Here is a 16660-nt window from a genome sequence, read left to right as displayed (position 1 = left end):
GTTCAAGCAATTCTCCTGCCTCAGCCTCCCAAGTAGCTGGGATTACAGGTGCCTGCCATCAGGCCCAGCTAATTTTTTGTATTTTTAGTAGAGACAGGGTTTCACCATGTTGGCCAGGCTGGTCTGGAACTCCTGACCTCAAGTGATCCACCCACCTCGGCCTCCCAAAGTGCTGGGATTACAGACGTGAGCCACTGCGCCCGGCCTGTCTCTTCTATTTAATGGTTCTGGTTCTATACCCTAAAGAACACAAAGAACAAATCATTAGACAGCCTTCAAATAAATAAAGGAATGTGCTCTGTGCTTCTATTCCACATAGGGTATGGTGCCTAGAATTGAACAATCACCTAGGTGTGGTCTGACCTCAGAGTAGAGTGGGACCATCACTATGCTCATTTGACAGCCTATCCTTGTAATAAGGTAGATTGAGATCATATCTGCTTTCATTCCACTAGTGATTCATAATGGCAAACTCCCTAAGTTCTTTTTCTAACATGTGTTGTTTCTAAGAACGATCTCCTGCATATGCATTTGTTTTTTGGACACAAGTCTAGGAACTTACGTTTCTTCTTGTTAAACTCATCCAAGTTGATGATGTTAAACTCATCCAAGTTAATGATGTTAAACTCATCCAAGCTGATGATGTTAAACTCATCCAAGTCGATGATGTTAAACTCATCCAAGTTGATGCTGAAGCAACATGCCAGTTGACTAACATGGGGGGATTTTAGTCCTGTCACTGTCTGTATTTGTTTTTCTACCTACTTCATGACATCTAATTTATAAATAAACCTTACTAGCCATATAATCAGAGACAAGGTACTTAAGTCAAGCCTGTTTCTTCATGTGTAAATGGGGTTGATAACAGGATCAGGGTTACTGTGAAGAATACATGTGCATATGTTCACAAAAAACATAGTGCAGTTCTTGGGACATGATATGTACTCAATATATTTTATCTATTATTATTCATATAATTGATAACAAAGTTGAATAGGGCAGGTAGAGGCAGATGCCTTTGTGACATCACTCAAAATCGTTCTCCTAGGTTTAGTCATATTCATTAATAATGGTTTCACGTAGCCTATTTCTATTTATTTTGCCCACAAAAACATATTAGAGAACTTTGAAATGCCTTTCTCAAGCACACTATGATGTTTCTTAGATTTATTGCCTAGTACTCCTTAACCCTCAACGAAAAAAGAAAATTTTGTTTTCCTAATTTGTTCTTAGTGAGCTACCCAAACAACTTTTTGCCAAGACATTTTGAATACTACTCTTATTTCTTAAGACCTAAAAATACATAATAAATAAATAAATGAAACTACCTACTAAGAGTATATGAAGTGATTTATTGATATTGTTTAGATCCATTATATACAGGTAGAAACTTTCCAAATTGTACAAAGAACCATTAAGCATATTGATAAAGACAGTTTTATAGACAAAACAACTGGAAAATAGTTTTAACATACACAATATATAATTATGAAAAAAAAAAGTAGAACACATATTGCTCTACCAGATAAATCCCAAGGTTATTAAAAGTCTGCTATGCAAACCTTAAGTTGAAAAATGTGTTCAATGGAGTTACATGGTCTTAAAAAATTAGGTATAATGTAAAAATTAAGCTTTTTTTTTTCTCATTGCAATTGGGAGAGGAACTGAGACAACTTTTTACCCCAAATCTATACAGTTTGAGAAATAATTTATATGTCTAGCACAAAGAAAGAAAATTGAGAATGTTTATGGTTCTGTAAACTTTGCCTTTTATGAAATGCAAACCACATCAGTTTTAAAAATTAGAAACTGTGCAATCAGAAACAGACTGTTCCCTTTATGGTACCATTGTACCTTAATTGGCTTTTTATACCTGAGCACCAAAGCTGAAGTTCTAAATGCCATCTCTTCTTGAAAAGTTATTCTGAAAATGAGCAAGAAATCAAAACTAGCCTATTATCATCTAGAAAATTAGGCACCAAGAAGGAGGTTATCTCCTTAGAAATGCAACATCAGTGACAGAAGTTTCAATTAATTAAGCAGCTGACAGATCTCCTTGTGAACACAACAAAGGAAATCCACATAAGAAGAGCCTCCATAAAGTCCTTTGTCTTCTACCAGGAACTGTCGGAAAACCATTTCTGGCTGTTCTCGCTGTTTTACAATTGTGAGCTAGGGAAAAAACCAAACGGTAACAGCACCTGGTTATAAACATTATTTGAAAATGGCTCAATTTTGTCTATTTCAATTTTGGCAAACATTATTGAATGTCTATTATGTGTGAGGCCATGGAGGATTATGGGAAAGTGCCTAATATCTAGAGTGGAAAGAGGCATGGACCCCGAAACCCCGAAACCCAAGACATACAATTTTAAGTGGCAAAAATGAAACCTAAGCAGAGTGTTATGGGAAAGGCTTCACAATGATAGTAACTGTCACCTGAGCCTTAAAGGATAGGGGTAGGGCTAGAGAGTATTCCATGCTGGAATACATGTACCATGTACCAGAGATACAATTATGGCTGGCATGTAAATTATCACAGGCTTCTAAAAGGGACAAATTATCATAATAATGAGTTTGGGCTTCTGTAGGAAATGTGATCCAGTGAAGGTGCAGAAGAATGAAATGAGACAATTAAGTGGCAGCAGTATGTACAATACAGTCGTGAGACAGGGACAGTAGATAGGAAGTGGTTTGAAGTGTCTGGGTGGGAGATGATCAGGTTCTGAATTAGAGCAGTGGAGGTGGAAAGGGGGTGGATGGGGGAGATGCTAGAGAGGTTAACATGCAGGGAAAATTGGGAGAACTTCTGTCCTTTGCTCATCATGATTCTCTAGACCTGTGCTGTCCAGTACAACAGCCAGCCACACATACTATTGAGCACTTAAAATGTGGCTCATCCAAATTGAGATGTACTGTAAATATATGACACACAATGGATTTCTAGACTTAGTATGAAAAATAAAATGTAAAAATATCTCAATAATTGATATAGATTACATTAGAAATTATATTTTGGATATACTGGGTTAAATTAATTATTTAAATGATTCTTTTCTTTTTAAATGTGGTCGTCAGAAAACACAGAATTGCATATGCATTTGCATTACTGGAGAGTGCCGTTCTAGAAGAAGCCCACAGGGAAGAAGCCCAGAAGAGAGCCAGTTTTGTCATGAACACTTTGAGCCCTTCTTTCTACACCTGTATTCCTATTTGAGGAAGTCAAGGTAGATGATCTGAATGGTTAGAATTTCATATTTATTGCGCCACAGGTGGGGTTAACTGATCTATACATGCACAACGGTGCCTCTCCACCTGCGTCCTATATAATTAAGAGGAGCCAGGGTACTTCTCACTTCTTCCTCTCAGGAGGTAAACCCACCAGAAAGGCCTGCAATAGGGAAGCACATGCAGTTAGCCCCTTCACCAGCTGCAGCGGGGAAGGTATGTGCAATTTTGGCTAGGAGGGCAGGGCCCTCCCTACTTTTGCATTCTATGCTTTTTAGTTATCAGGTAGAATAATTCTGTCACCACCACTTGCTTTTTTCTTTTATAACATTTTGGCCTGGATCCAAGTCTGTTAAGTTTTAAATTGCCCCGACCTAGTAAAAATAATAATACGTAAGAACAACTGCTGCTGCCGCAACTCAGCTAATTCCATGTGGATGCAGATATGTGTGATGCCTTGGCTTTTGGATGTCAGCTCTAGGTACTGGGAGTTGGCACTGGAATAGCTGTGTGCATAGGCAGATTCCACTCCTACATGCTCCAAAGTTTAAGATTTGCCTCCTGATGAACCTGAAGTCAGGATTCTTTTCATTTTATGTTTTATCCACCCTCTCCCACATACCACTACAACTTTACTATTGTCCATGATTGGTAGGGGCAGTGTGGGTCTAGCCTCTGACACAACTCGGGCTGAGACTGGGCAGGATAAGACACTGAAGGAGGAAAGACTTGAAGTTCCAATTTCTTTAGAATTTACTTTCTTTATGGAAATTAATAGAAATAAGTTCAGGTTGCTCATCTGAGGTATTTCCTATTGCTGCCATTCACTTGGGTTTGTTTTTGTTTTTGTTTTTGTGTGGTGCTCACTGTACAACTTCCTCTGACAAAGTGTCTGGCTATGAGCTGAGGTGGTAAGTAGAACAGGGACTGGATTTCAGCCTTGGGAGAAACTTAGCTTTAAACTACAGTGATTAATATCCTACCCCACCATTTGACTGTCTACAGATGTCTGGATGACACAGAAAGTATAGTGGAAGGTCTCAGGGGAGTGGAGTCATGGAAGTGGTGTTGGCCTGTCTTGACACAGTGATGGTCTCTTCAAGGGGCACACCCACACCAATAAAAGGAAAGCATGCTGGTATGGATTGGTAGATCCGTCTTTATGTCCCCGCTTTACATTTCTGAAGAGGGGGATGGCCCTATAGAGTAAGGAGGAGAGCATTAAAATAATCACTGCTTGTCACCTCCTTGCTTCTTGTGTGTCCTCTCCAAGGGAAGACTGGCTAACTCTGAATGTGACATTCTCTGGGTCACCTTACCAGAGGTCTTAAAGAATTAATGTGCTTCAAAAGCCAATCTCATCTTTCATTGTCTGACTCACAGGGAATCGCTAAAGCATGGCAGTGATTAGGAAGGCCCAGGTAGAACATGTTCAGCGAGAAAAGAGCCATGGTACAACCTTCGGGGAATACCAACTCTTAAGTGGCAGATGAATGAAGAGAAGCCAATGAAAAAGAGTCACTGAGAAAGAAGAATCAGGAGCAGGAGATGTTTTAAAAGCTGACAGGAGAGCATTTGGGGAAGTAGTCAACCTTGTACATGCTGTAAAAGGATTGAGAATCAATTGTCTTTAGCAAGTTGGCAGTGTACTGAGAACTGGAGAGATGGGAAGGAAAGAGCAGTTAATAGAGACTTTTTCAAGGAGCTTGGTTGTAGAATGTTTGGGATGTTGCCAGTGTTCAATAAATACTTGTAGAATGAATGAGGAAAGGGAAGCAGAATCTTGGAGAAGTGGCAACTTCTATGAAGGTAGATTTGAACAGTTTGTAAACTGTGGAGAAGGGCCAATGGTAAAGGAATACTCTAGGCAATACAAGTGAAAGGAGAGAGAATAAAAAACATTTGCAGAGAACCGTGCAGGGCAGGACTGGAATTTATCAGGAAGGCACTTGGTTTCGGTCATCTGTAGACATACTGTGGTAGAAATCTTTTTTTTTTTTTTGTTCCCCCACATGTATGAGAATAATCAGACAATAAGGTCTAAGAGGACTGAGTTTTTGGAAAAGTAATTAGCATAATCTGGAAGGTAGCAGTTCCTTCTCGATTTGATTTTATTATTCTTGATCCTTCCATACCAACTCTTTTCTCCTACTTAATCTTAACCCTTTAAAAATATGTTTTCATTTCCTTTGTTGAGTCAGTTTTCAAGTGTCAGAGAAAAGGTGGAATGCTAAGCGCCCTGGGACTAAGCAGCTAGTACAAGCCCTGTATCTGCTATGATCCAGCTGTGAGACCCTGACCAAGCTAGTCAGCTCCTTTGAGCCTCACTTTCATGTCTGTGATGTGCAGGTAGGTATAGGAAGCCAGGTAATCTCCCAGATTCCTTTCAACTCTGACGTCTGTGGATTTTAAATATTTCAAATTCTTTATAGAGATAGCACTCTATGAACAGAGGGATACATTTGCAGGTAGTACATAAGAAAATATGATTCTTTAAGTATTCAAGCTAATAATTGTTTTATCACACAGGTGTTTAATATTTTATTCACATGTAATATTTGAAGCTCACCCCCAGATGGTTTTATAACCAAAGCTGACATAACTTTGGTAAGAGGTTGGAACAGGTGGGAGAAAGCAGAAGAAAGTTTAATGTTTTTCCCTGAAGGAGGAACTACTGAGCACAAGGATGATCTCCATGCTCAGTCCTGCCTCTTCTCTGCAAATGACCAGTTGGAGGGATGCAGTTGCTGCAGCTGGGATGAAGGTGAATCATTATTGCTGTGCATTCTAAATACTAGTGGCTTTCAATTTGCATTTCATTGGACTCAAGATCTGGTTACATGTTTCTAGGCTTAAACTGAACCCACATAGGTGCTGTGTGGTGTGAAAACTGTTCTAGAAAAGTTGTATATTCATCCAGATTTACCTAAGTTCAATTTACCTAAGCTCTACCTAAAGTTGATGTTTGCATGCATGAGTTACTTTCACAGTTACGAATGTTGGTTTAGATTGACATCACATTTACATTTCAGGAGACAATTGGCCCCATAAATACCCTGGCACTTGTAGACACGTGCCTCCAGGTGAGTGTCTTATAGCTCTTCAGTAAGCAGTGTTACACAGCACATCATCATCTATACATTCTAGATCCCAGGAGACTCTAATATTGAGCTTGGGAAGGAAAACAAGTAAGTATCTGGAAGGTGGCAACAAGATATAATTTTTCTTGGGTTCTAGACATATTAAATTTTTTTACTCAAACTCAGAAAAGGCTAGAAGGGTTTGGAAGGACAGGAATAACAAAACTTTTCAGAGATCATAAATTAAACATTGTAATAAATCAAATTTTACAAATATTCTAAATGATACTTCTATAATTAAGTAATTTTAGGCACCAGAAGAAAAGTCATTTCCAAGTCTGTTAATGATACCAAGTGCTATTAAATCATGAAGTTAATACTGACTAAGATACCCCATAGTTAACCCATGGTAATAGCTGTTTATGTTTGTGACTGATAAGTAGGTAGATATACTTAGAGGTTAATGTGAGGGTTTTTTTAACTTTTATTTTAGATTTGTGATGGTGTGAGTTTTTAAAATCAAAGATCACTTCATAAAAACATGGGGTGTGCATTTTACATCTTTAATGAAATTTTTAACACTTGAATAAAGGGAAAAATAAAATCGCTTTCTTACCTTCATTGAATATGGCCTCTTTTGTTGGATAATACCCATTATCATTCTGAGTTGTTGAGAGTATGGGTTGCCTACTTCAGGCAGCAATGTCTTAAATTTAAGAAAATCAAAGTTTTAGTACAGTTTATAACATTTAGATAGAAGTAGCAATATGAGATTAGCATAATGTTACAAACATCCTTCTAAAACCATGTACTTGAATATTGGTGTGGTTCATTACCTGAAAACCAAAACTGTGGGGAAAATGCAGTAAAAATTATTATTGGCACCCATTACCATAAATGACAGAAGACAATTTCTGTCTTTTGAAAAAAACTCTTCCTCTGGAATTTGACACATGCACATCACTGAAGTGACACAGCACAGACATAGTCAGCCCTCTGTATCCATAGGTTCTGCATCCATGGATTCAACCAACAACAGACAAAAATAATATTTGGAAAAAATGCATCTGTACTGAAAAGGCATGGATATTGGGGGTTTTTTTTGTCATTATGCTGTAAATAATATAGTTCAACAAGTATTTACATAGCATTCTACAGTGTATTAGGTGTTACAAGTAATCTTTTTTTTTTTTTTTTTTTTTTTTTAATAGAGGGTCTCACTATGTTGCCTAGGCTGGTCTCAAACGCCTGAGCTCAAGCAATCCTCCCTCGTCAGCCTCCCAAAGTGCTGGGATTATAGGCGTGAGCCACTGTGCCCAGCTGGTGTTATAAGTAATGTAGAGATGATTTAAAATATATGGGGGTATATGCACAAGTTATATGCAAATACCATGCCATTTTATATCAGGAACTTCAGCATCTGTGGATTTTGGTATCTATAGAGAGTTCTGGAACCAATTCCCCATGGATACCAAGAGACAATAGTATATGTTTTATGCAAACAACTTCCTGTGAAAGTTTTATCCCTTTTCAAGATTCAAGGCTATGTTGTGAGAGAAAAGAATGTACTTTATTCCTTCAGTGGATGGAAAATTCCATCCAAGTACTACTGTTCCAGCATTAAAACAAACTACCAAATGTTGATTTCTCAAAGGGAATGCAGCCTCTTAGATATCCCAGAAATCTGGTTAGTGGTCTACAGGCCAATCCAGCTGCACATGGCATCCAGGAGATATGAAGGATTTTGACTTACATTTCTTCCATTAAGACAGAGTAAAATGCTAATGTTTGCTTCTCAGCAAGAAGATGCCAAGAGCCAATGCATCATCGTGAGTTAGCCAGAGAACATGTGAGTTAGAATGTTTCACCATAAACCTCAAGTTTCAGGAAAAGTTTATGGTCAATATTTTTCACAGGAGTAAGGAAAACAAAAAATTCATTATTTATATTCACACTCCCATCCCCTATATGCATTATGTGGCATATTATGGTAGATCTATTTATTCAACAAACAATGTAAGTATTCTTCATGTATATGTTTTAAAGTGCCAACTGCCTCTAAAAAGAAAGTAGCTTACATTTGGTTTTTAACTTTGTTTCATTTTGTTGATGAAAGTCAAGGAAATACCGGTATACTGATATAAGCGCAGACCTACCAATCTGCTGCCTTGTGATAGAGACACTGGCTATTTCCTGTGGATGTTCAGTTCAGCAACTATGCATTCAGCATTTACTATGTCAATATATTACAAGAGGAAGCTTCCTTAACTTTTATATAAAAATTCTTCATAGTTCTTTGCCTACTGAATTTTTTTTAAATTGCATTTATAATCATTTCTTAATTTCAAATATATGCAGATATCAATTTCCAAATCTTCATCTTAAAACCAATCTCTAACTGGAATATGGATACCCTTGAATTCTCTTAAAAATACACTTTTGACATTCCTAATGAATATGCAGCTCTCTAAACTGATCACCTGTCATGGCCTTGAATTTTAATCCTGCCTCTTCTGCGAGAAAATTTATATATTGATAAACCGTACTTCATACAATTGGGTTCAACAACTAGACTTAAGCCATCTTGCCACAACGTAAGTGAGGCTTCAGGAAACTATCTGCTGAGCTCTACTGGAATCCACTATCAGAGTCAGACAACGGCCGTCTGGCAGTGATGCTCACACAACAATGGTCTACAAATAAGGTTTGCAATAAATGTTGACTCTTGTACAAATTATAAGCTGGGTTTTCCTAAGATACTTTAAAATGGTCATTTGTATTAATTTAACATCAAACTCACAATTTCTTTTGTTATTGCAACAAAGGGGTGTATAGTCTGTTTTTATGGAATTATTATTTGTTAACTCAGTAATCTGATTTAGTCTGTAGCCAAACACCTATGAAAGATTTCTACATTCTTTTGAGTATGCAGTTCAGCACCAGGGGTGAATCCAGAGCATAAGAACTGAATTCAGTTCCCACCTCTGCCATTTTATTACCTGAAGGAACTTGTCTCCAAGCCTCAACTGATTCCTCTGTAAAATGTTGAGATCATATCCATCTCACTAATTTGTTATGACAATTAACTGAAATGGTATATTTAAGTATTTAGAGTACAGAGACTGGCACACAGTTAATGATCTGGAAGTATTAGCATTTTCTATTAAAGTCACATATTTTAGTTGTTTGAAAGTATACAAATAACCTTATACAAGCTAATTGATATTGATCAAAACATGAAATTCTTTCATATACAGAAATATATGCCTTATTATTTTTCTTTCTATAATACTTCACTGCACATAAATAAAAACACTTGTGGTAATATGAAAAATAATTTTATAAAATAAAATATAAATATAATATAAAAATAAAATATTTTAAAAAATGAAAAATAAAAAAAATTATTTTTCATATTACCACAAGTGTTTTTATTTATGTGCAATGAATAAAAATACTGCAAAAGTATTTTTAAAAAGCAATGAAAAAAATACTTACCATATCTGTGTTGATATGTGCAAAAGATGGCACATTAAATATTCCTTGGATCAGTTCTGGTGGGCTGCTTACTCCCAACCATAGGAACATGTGTAGGCCATTAGCCAGTAAGAATATTCCTTCTTCTGAAAGACGGGACTCAGAGCAACGAACAGCAGCAGGTAACATTGTACTCTTGACATCTAACGTGTGCTGGGCAGGCACAGACGAGAGTTAGAAACTCCTTTCTTCCCCTTCCTTTCCCTCCTTCCTATCTCTTTTCCTTTCCTTTTTTCTCCCCCTACTCCCTCAGTGCATATTTAGTGAGTACCTATTATGTGCCAGACTTTATTCCAGTCATTGGACAATAATCCCCACCTTGTGCAGCAAATGGTTTTGTGCAGGAAGAAACAAGACATAAAATAAGTAAAATATACAGAATATAGATGGTGTTAAGAGTTATGAAGAAAAGATGCAGGAAAGTGGGATGGCGTGTGTCGCTGGTAAAGGTGGGGACAATTTTAACTAGGGTAGTCTAGGGAGCCCAAGAACTTTTAAGAAGGTAACCTAAGGAGGTAAGAGAAGGAGCCATGGGGACAACTAGAGAAGACCATTTCAGATGGAAGGAAAAGCTAGTGCACAGGTCCTAAAGCAAGGGCCCGACTGGAGTGCTTGAGGATCAGCACAAAGCCCAGCATGGCTGAAGTGGGATGGGGAAAGGGAGAGTAACAGAAAATTTCTAGAAGGGAGGGGAGGGGAGGACACACAGCACTGGGCCAGGATGGTAGGAACTTTGGCTTTTACTGAGATGAGAAATCCTGGAGTGTTTTGAGCGGAGGAGTGATTCGAGCTGACAAAATTTTTTTTTTTTTTTTTTTTGGAGACGGAGTCTTGCTCTGTCACCCAGGCTGGAGGCACTATCTCAGCTCACTGCAACCTCCACCACCCTGGTTCAAGCAATTCCCCTGCTCAGCCCCCGCGAGTAGCTAGGATTACAGGCACATGCCACCACACCTGGCTAATTTTTTTGTATTTTTAGTAGAGATGGGGTTTCACCATGTTGGCCAGAACGGTCTCAAACTCCTGACCTCAGGCAATCCGCCCGCCTTGGCCTCCCAAAGTGCTGGGATTACAGATGTAAGCCACTGCACCCGGCCAGAGCTGATAATTATTTTAACAGGATGCCCTAACTTCTGTGCTGAAAACAGACTGAAGGAGATGCAGAACTCCTCAGATTCCCTCCCCTCACCATAATGAGCACATACTGATGCACATAAGCAACTTGCAGAAAGAGCCCCTGCTTGAAATCCCACACCATATATTTTGAAGGCATTTGTGACTTTAACTTTCCTCTTAAGAACAACATGTTTCAGATATAACATATGGGAAAGCACAAAATATGATTCCCTTCCAGCCTCCTCTAGGAAATGCACCACCCCAACATGCTTACTATGGGCAGAAGTTGTGGGTAGAAGAAAAGCTGAGAGTCAGCCACACCCATGGTCATGACCAGCTGTCTCTGGTATGCTCGTTCATCTGTTGAGATCTCTGGTCTGCTGAGTAGCACACAGTTTTTCAACAAGCAATTCATGTACACTGGCAATACTTTCATGGAATCTGGTAGAATAAGCTGAAAAAGACAATTTTTTGTTTCATATGCTTGATCTTTACTGAGAATAATCCCCTGAGCTTCATCTGTAAGACTGAAACATCATTTGCTTTTGAACTTGTAAGGATGTAAGGATTAACTGGTAAACCATGTAAAGCACCTAGAGCACACAGTAACTGGCAGAGAGTGGCATTCAAAGAGCAGCAGTTGTTTTTATTTTATCTAGTGTAGGTGTAGGTGTTATCAGCACTACCCGCTCACTGCTTAGGATGCAGTCCCAGCTCTGTCTTTTAGCAGGTGTGAGACCCTGGGCAAATTACTTACCCTGTCTTTTTCTCAGGTTTTTTTTTTTTTTTTTTTAAGCTGAATATGGAATAGTATATCTACTTCATGATAATTGAGTTATGCGAATTAAATGATCTGTAAAGCACAATAGTGCCTAGCACATAGGATGTACCATATATATGTATGTTTAGATGTATACATGTTTAATAAAATTTTTTAAAAAGTTCTTTCCTAACCTATGTTTCCACTTCAAGAATAGCATTTCTAACTGCCCACAGGATATCTCTTCCTTTATGCTTTTCATGCATCTTAAACTCATCAAACAAATATTAAATGCCATTGTGTCATAGGTTCTGTTCAAAATGTCAAGGATATAAAAAGGAATAAGGCATAGTCCACGTTGTAAGATGCTTGAAGTTCGCTGGGGATAGACATAAATACATAAAACATAATAAAGAGATTGCAGTATTATAGATTAAAAAAGGAAATGCTTCATGCATTTAGATATGTCACTACCAAATGATAACCTGCAAAATCAAACTCCTACAATTCCACAAACATGTTCTTCCTCCCATGTTTCCTATTCAGTGTAGAACTTCCAGATGAACCCTAATTCATGTATTTCTTTACCCTCAATTAATAAACAAATCCTTTTAATTCCACCTTCATAATCTACCTGTACCTTCTCTCCATCCTAACTTTGGCTCACATGACCTCATCTAACTGCCCCAAAGTATATGCCCTTGTGAGATACTACAACCTAACACAATGCAGCAATTCTAGGAACACAACCTGATGATTTAAGAAATTATAGATAATGTCCTGATAATGTCCTATATTGTTTTAACTTTCTCCTTAATCAATATTGTAAGAATAGCTAATAATCAAGTTTGATCTGAGTGTCACTTCCTTCAACTTAATAGCACAAGTCAGTGAACAAGGACATATCCAAAAGAAAAATTATACATACGAGATAATAATAACTTGCAAACAGATAAATGAAATATCTAATCTATAACCAAATGGTTTCTTTTTAGCTTTCTCTTTTTTTTTTATTTTTATTTTTTGAGATGGAGTCTCACTCTGTCACCCAGGCTGGAGTGCAGCGGCACAATCTTGGCTCACTGCAACCTCGCCTCCTAAGTTCAAGTGATTCTCCTGCCTCAGCCTTCTGAGCAGCTGGAACTACAGGTGCACGCCACCACGTCCGACTTAGTTTTTTTGTATTTTTAGTAGAGATGGGGTTTCACCATGTTGGCCAGAACGGTCTCAAACTCCTGACCTCAGGCAATCCGCCCGCCTTGGCCTCCCAAAGTGCTGGGATTACAGATGTAAGCCACTGCACCCGGCCAGAGCTGATAATTATTTTAACAGGATGCCCTAACTTCTGTGCTGAAAACAGACTGAAGGAGATGCAGAACTCCTCAGATTCCCTCCCCTCACCATAATGAGCACATACTGATGCACATAAGCAACTTGCAGAAAGAGCCCCTGCTTGAAATCCCACACCATATATTTTGAAGGCATTTGTGACTTTAACTTTCCTCTTAAGAACAACATGTTTCAGATATAACATATGGGAAAGCACAAAATATGATTCCCTTCCAGCCTCCTCTAGGAAATGCACCACCCCAACATGCTTACTATGGGCAGAAGTTGTGGGTAGAAGAAAAGCTGAGAGTCAGCCACACCCATGGTCATGACCAGCTGTCTCTGGTATGCTCGTTCATCTGTTGAGATCTCTGGTCTGCTGAGTAGCACACAGTTTTTCAACAAGCAATTCATGTACACTGGCAATACTTTCATGGAATCTGGTAGAATAAGCTGAAAAAGACAATTTTTTGTTTCATATGCTTGATCTTTACTGAGAATAATCCCCTGAGCTTCATCTGTAAGACTGAAACATCATTTGCTTTTGAACTTGTAAGGATGTAAGGATTAACTGGTAAACCATGTAAAGCACCTAGAGCACACAGTAACTGGCAGAGAGTGGCATTCAAAGAGCAGCAGTTGTTTTTATTTTATCTAGTGTAGGTGTAGGTGTTATCAGCACTACCCGCTCACTGCTTAGGATGCAGTCCCAGCTCTGTCTTTTAGCAGGTGTGAGACCCTGGGCAAATTACTTACCCTGTCTTTTTCTCAGGTTTTTTTTTTTTTTTTTAAGCTGAATATGGAATAGTATATCTACTTCATGATAATTGAGTTATGCGAATTAAATGATCTGTAAAGCACAATAGTGCCTAGCACATAGGATGTACCATATATATGTATGTTTAGATGTATACATGTTTAATAAAATTTTTTAAAAAGTTCTTTCCTAACCTATGTTTCCACTTCAAGAATAGCATTTCTAACTGCCCACAGGATATCTCTTCCTTTATGCTTTTCATGCATCTTAAACTCATCAAACAAATATTAAATGCCATTGTGTCATAGGTTCTGTTCAAAATGTCAAGGATATAAAAAGGAATAAGGCATAGTCCACGTTGTAAGATGCTTGAAGTTCGCTGGGGATAGACATAAATACATAAAACATAATAAAGAGATTGCAGTATTATAGATTAAAAAAGGAAATGCTTCATGCATTTAGATATGTCACTACCAAATGATAACCTGCAAAATCAAACTCCTACAATTCCACAAACATGTTCTTCCTCCCATGTTTCCTATTCAGTGTAGAACTTCCAGATGAACCCTAATTCATGTATTTCTTTACCCTCAATTAATAAACAAATCCTTTTAATTCCACCTTCATAATCTACCTGTACCTTCTCTCCATCCTAACTTTGGCTCACATGACCTCATCTAACTGCCCCAAAGTATATGCCCTTGTGAGATACTACAACCTAACACAATGCAGCAATTCTAGGAACACAACCTGATGATTTAAGAAATTATAGATAATGTCCTGATAATGTCCTATATTGTTTTAACTTTCTCCTTAATCAATATTGTAAGAATAGCTAATAATCAAGTTTGATCTGAGTGTCACTTCCTTCAACTTAATAGCACAAGTCAGTGAACAAGGACATATCCAAAAGAAAAATTATACATACGAGATAATAATAACTTGCAAACAGATAAATGAAATATCTAATCTATAACCAAATGGTTTCTTTTTAGCTTTCTCTTTTTTTTTTATTTTTATTTTTTGAGATGGAGTCTCACTCTGTCACCCAGGCTGGAGTGCAGCGGCACAATCTTGGCTCACTGCAACCTCGCCTCCTAAGTTCAAGTGATTCTCCTGCCTCAGCCTCCTGAGTAGTTGGGATTACAGGCATGCACCACCACCCCTGGCTAACTTTTGTTTATTTAGTAGAGATGGGGTTTCGCCATGTTGGCCAGGCTGGTCTCAAACTCCTGATCTCAAGCAATCCGCCCGCCTCAGCCTCCCAAACTGCTGGGATTACAGGCATGAGCCACCATCCCTGGCTTAGCTTTCTACCTTAATGATCAAAAATGGATATACAGTTATCAGAATCCACACTGAAAAGAAAATGTCCCTGAGGGCTCTGTGAGAATTTATTCTGCAACTTAAATTTATATCATAAGTCTCTTCTCATGATGTACTAAGTAAGGAATGTGTGGGATAGAACTTTCTAACTGGCTCAGGCAGACATATTTCAGAATGATTCTACTTTGCAGTTTGTTTCCCCTATCAACTTCTAATCTCCTTTCAAAGAACCAAGGACAGTTAAATGTATGTTTATTCTTAAAAGTAGAACACCCTCTTCTTCTAATTTTTTCTCTAGCATAATATATCTTCACTTAACAACATTTGGTACTGGATTACTTTCTCAGCCAAGGAAAACTATGATAAAAAGATGTAGGAACAAGATCATGGTCATATTCCAGAGCCATGTGGCCCCGATGCTATTTCTGATCTAGTTACTAGTTAGGCATTTTACATGTTATAAAGATCAAGGATCAAGAATGTTCTTAGATTCCTGTATAAAGCATGTCCGTTTGGTTTTAAAATATCAGATTGAAATGTCACTGGTTGCTTCTAATTAATGAGGTCATATTAAACGAGTTCAGAAATCTGTGATCCTAAATACCACAAAGGGGGGAGGTTGGCCCACAATGACACTATTACGACTAAAAAGTCTCATCAGAGGAGGTTGGATTGTAGGAGGCAGAGGGAAGAAAAACAGGTGGTAAATGAGAAGGAAAATCTAATCATGAAAACAAAAAAAATGGAGTTAAAGAATGAAAGAAAACAAGAAGACAGTCTTATTCAATGTTTTTGAGGTGAGGAAGAAAATGTGCCACAGATTACCACTATAAAATCTCCCTACCCCACCGACCCCCTCCATAAATAACTAAATTATTCTTTGGGAGTAAGGTATGAGTGAGGTGGGAGCAGTAATTCATGTAAGTTGAGCTTGCTTGAATTTGGAAAATTCTCTTCTTCTTTAGGTTTTGAAGTGACAGAAGTGGTAATAAGGTTTTTTGTTTTGTTTTGTTTTGTTTTGAAAAGCTTATTTTGCAGTTAAGGTCATTTGACTTGCCTTTTGAAATCAATGCACTCCCATATGATATTAATATATTTAAGCTCAGAACAGTGAGCTATTAGATTTACTAAAAATAATCTACATTGCTTATGTAAGCCTTATAAGCCTTAAAGTTTGCTTTTTTTGTTTGTTTTTTAAAGATACAGGGTCTCACTTTGTCATCCAGGCTAGAGTATGGTGGCACAATCATACCTTGCTGCATCCTCGAGCTCCTGGGCTCCAGGGTTCCTCTTGCCTCAGCCTCCTGAGTGGCTGGGATTATAGGCATGTACCACTACACCTGCATAAGTTTTTATTTTTAGTAGAGGTGGAGGTTTTGATATGTTGCCCAGGCTGGCCTTCAACTGCTGGCCTCAAGCAATCCTCCTGTCTTGGCCTCCCAAAGTGCTGGGATTACAGGTGTGAGCCACTGCACCCAGCCTAATTTATCTTGTTTCTAGTTTCTAGTTATATGTCTTTTTTTTTTT

The 16660-nt window shown here is 38.0% G+C and overlaps 1 protein-coding gene across 1 annotated transcript in view; it reads right to left on the bottom strand.

Moving 5' to 3' along the window:
- Positions 1–1332: 1332 nt before the first annotated feature.
- Positions 1333–16660, bottom strand: part of SEC24D (SEC24 family member D) — a 118118-nt gene continuing 102790 nt past the window's right edge. The window contains exons 20-23 of the mRNA XM_011977605.1: positions 13324–13503; positions 9807–9998; positions 6925–7014; positions 1333–2172 (exon numbers count right to left, since the gene is read on the bottom strand). Coding sequence (XP_011832995.1) covers positions 2032–2172; positions 6925–7014; positions 9807–9998; positions 13324–13503 — 603 coding nt within the window. The 3' untranslated portion in view covers positions 1333–2031. The remainder of the gene's footprint in view (positions 2173–6924; positions 7015–9806; positions 9999–13323; positions 13504–16660) is intronic.

Source organism: Mandrillus leucophaeus, unplaced genomic scaffold, assembly GCF_000951045.1.
Source record: "Mandrillus leucophaeus isolate KB7577 unplaced genomic scaffold, Mleu.le_1.0 Scaffold181, whole genome shotgun sequence".
Lineage (NCBI taxonomy): Eukaryota > Metazoa > Chordata > Mammalia > Primates > Cercopithecidae > Mandrillus > Mandrillus leucophaeus.
Note: the sequence above shows the minus strand (reverse complement) of the source record. Positions and strands in the feature narration are given on the sequence as shown.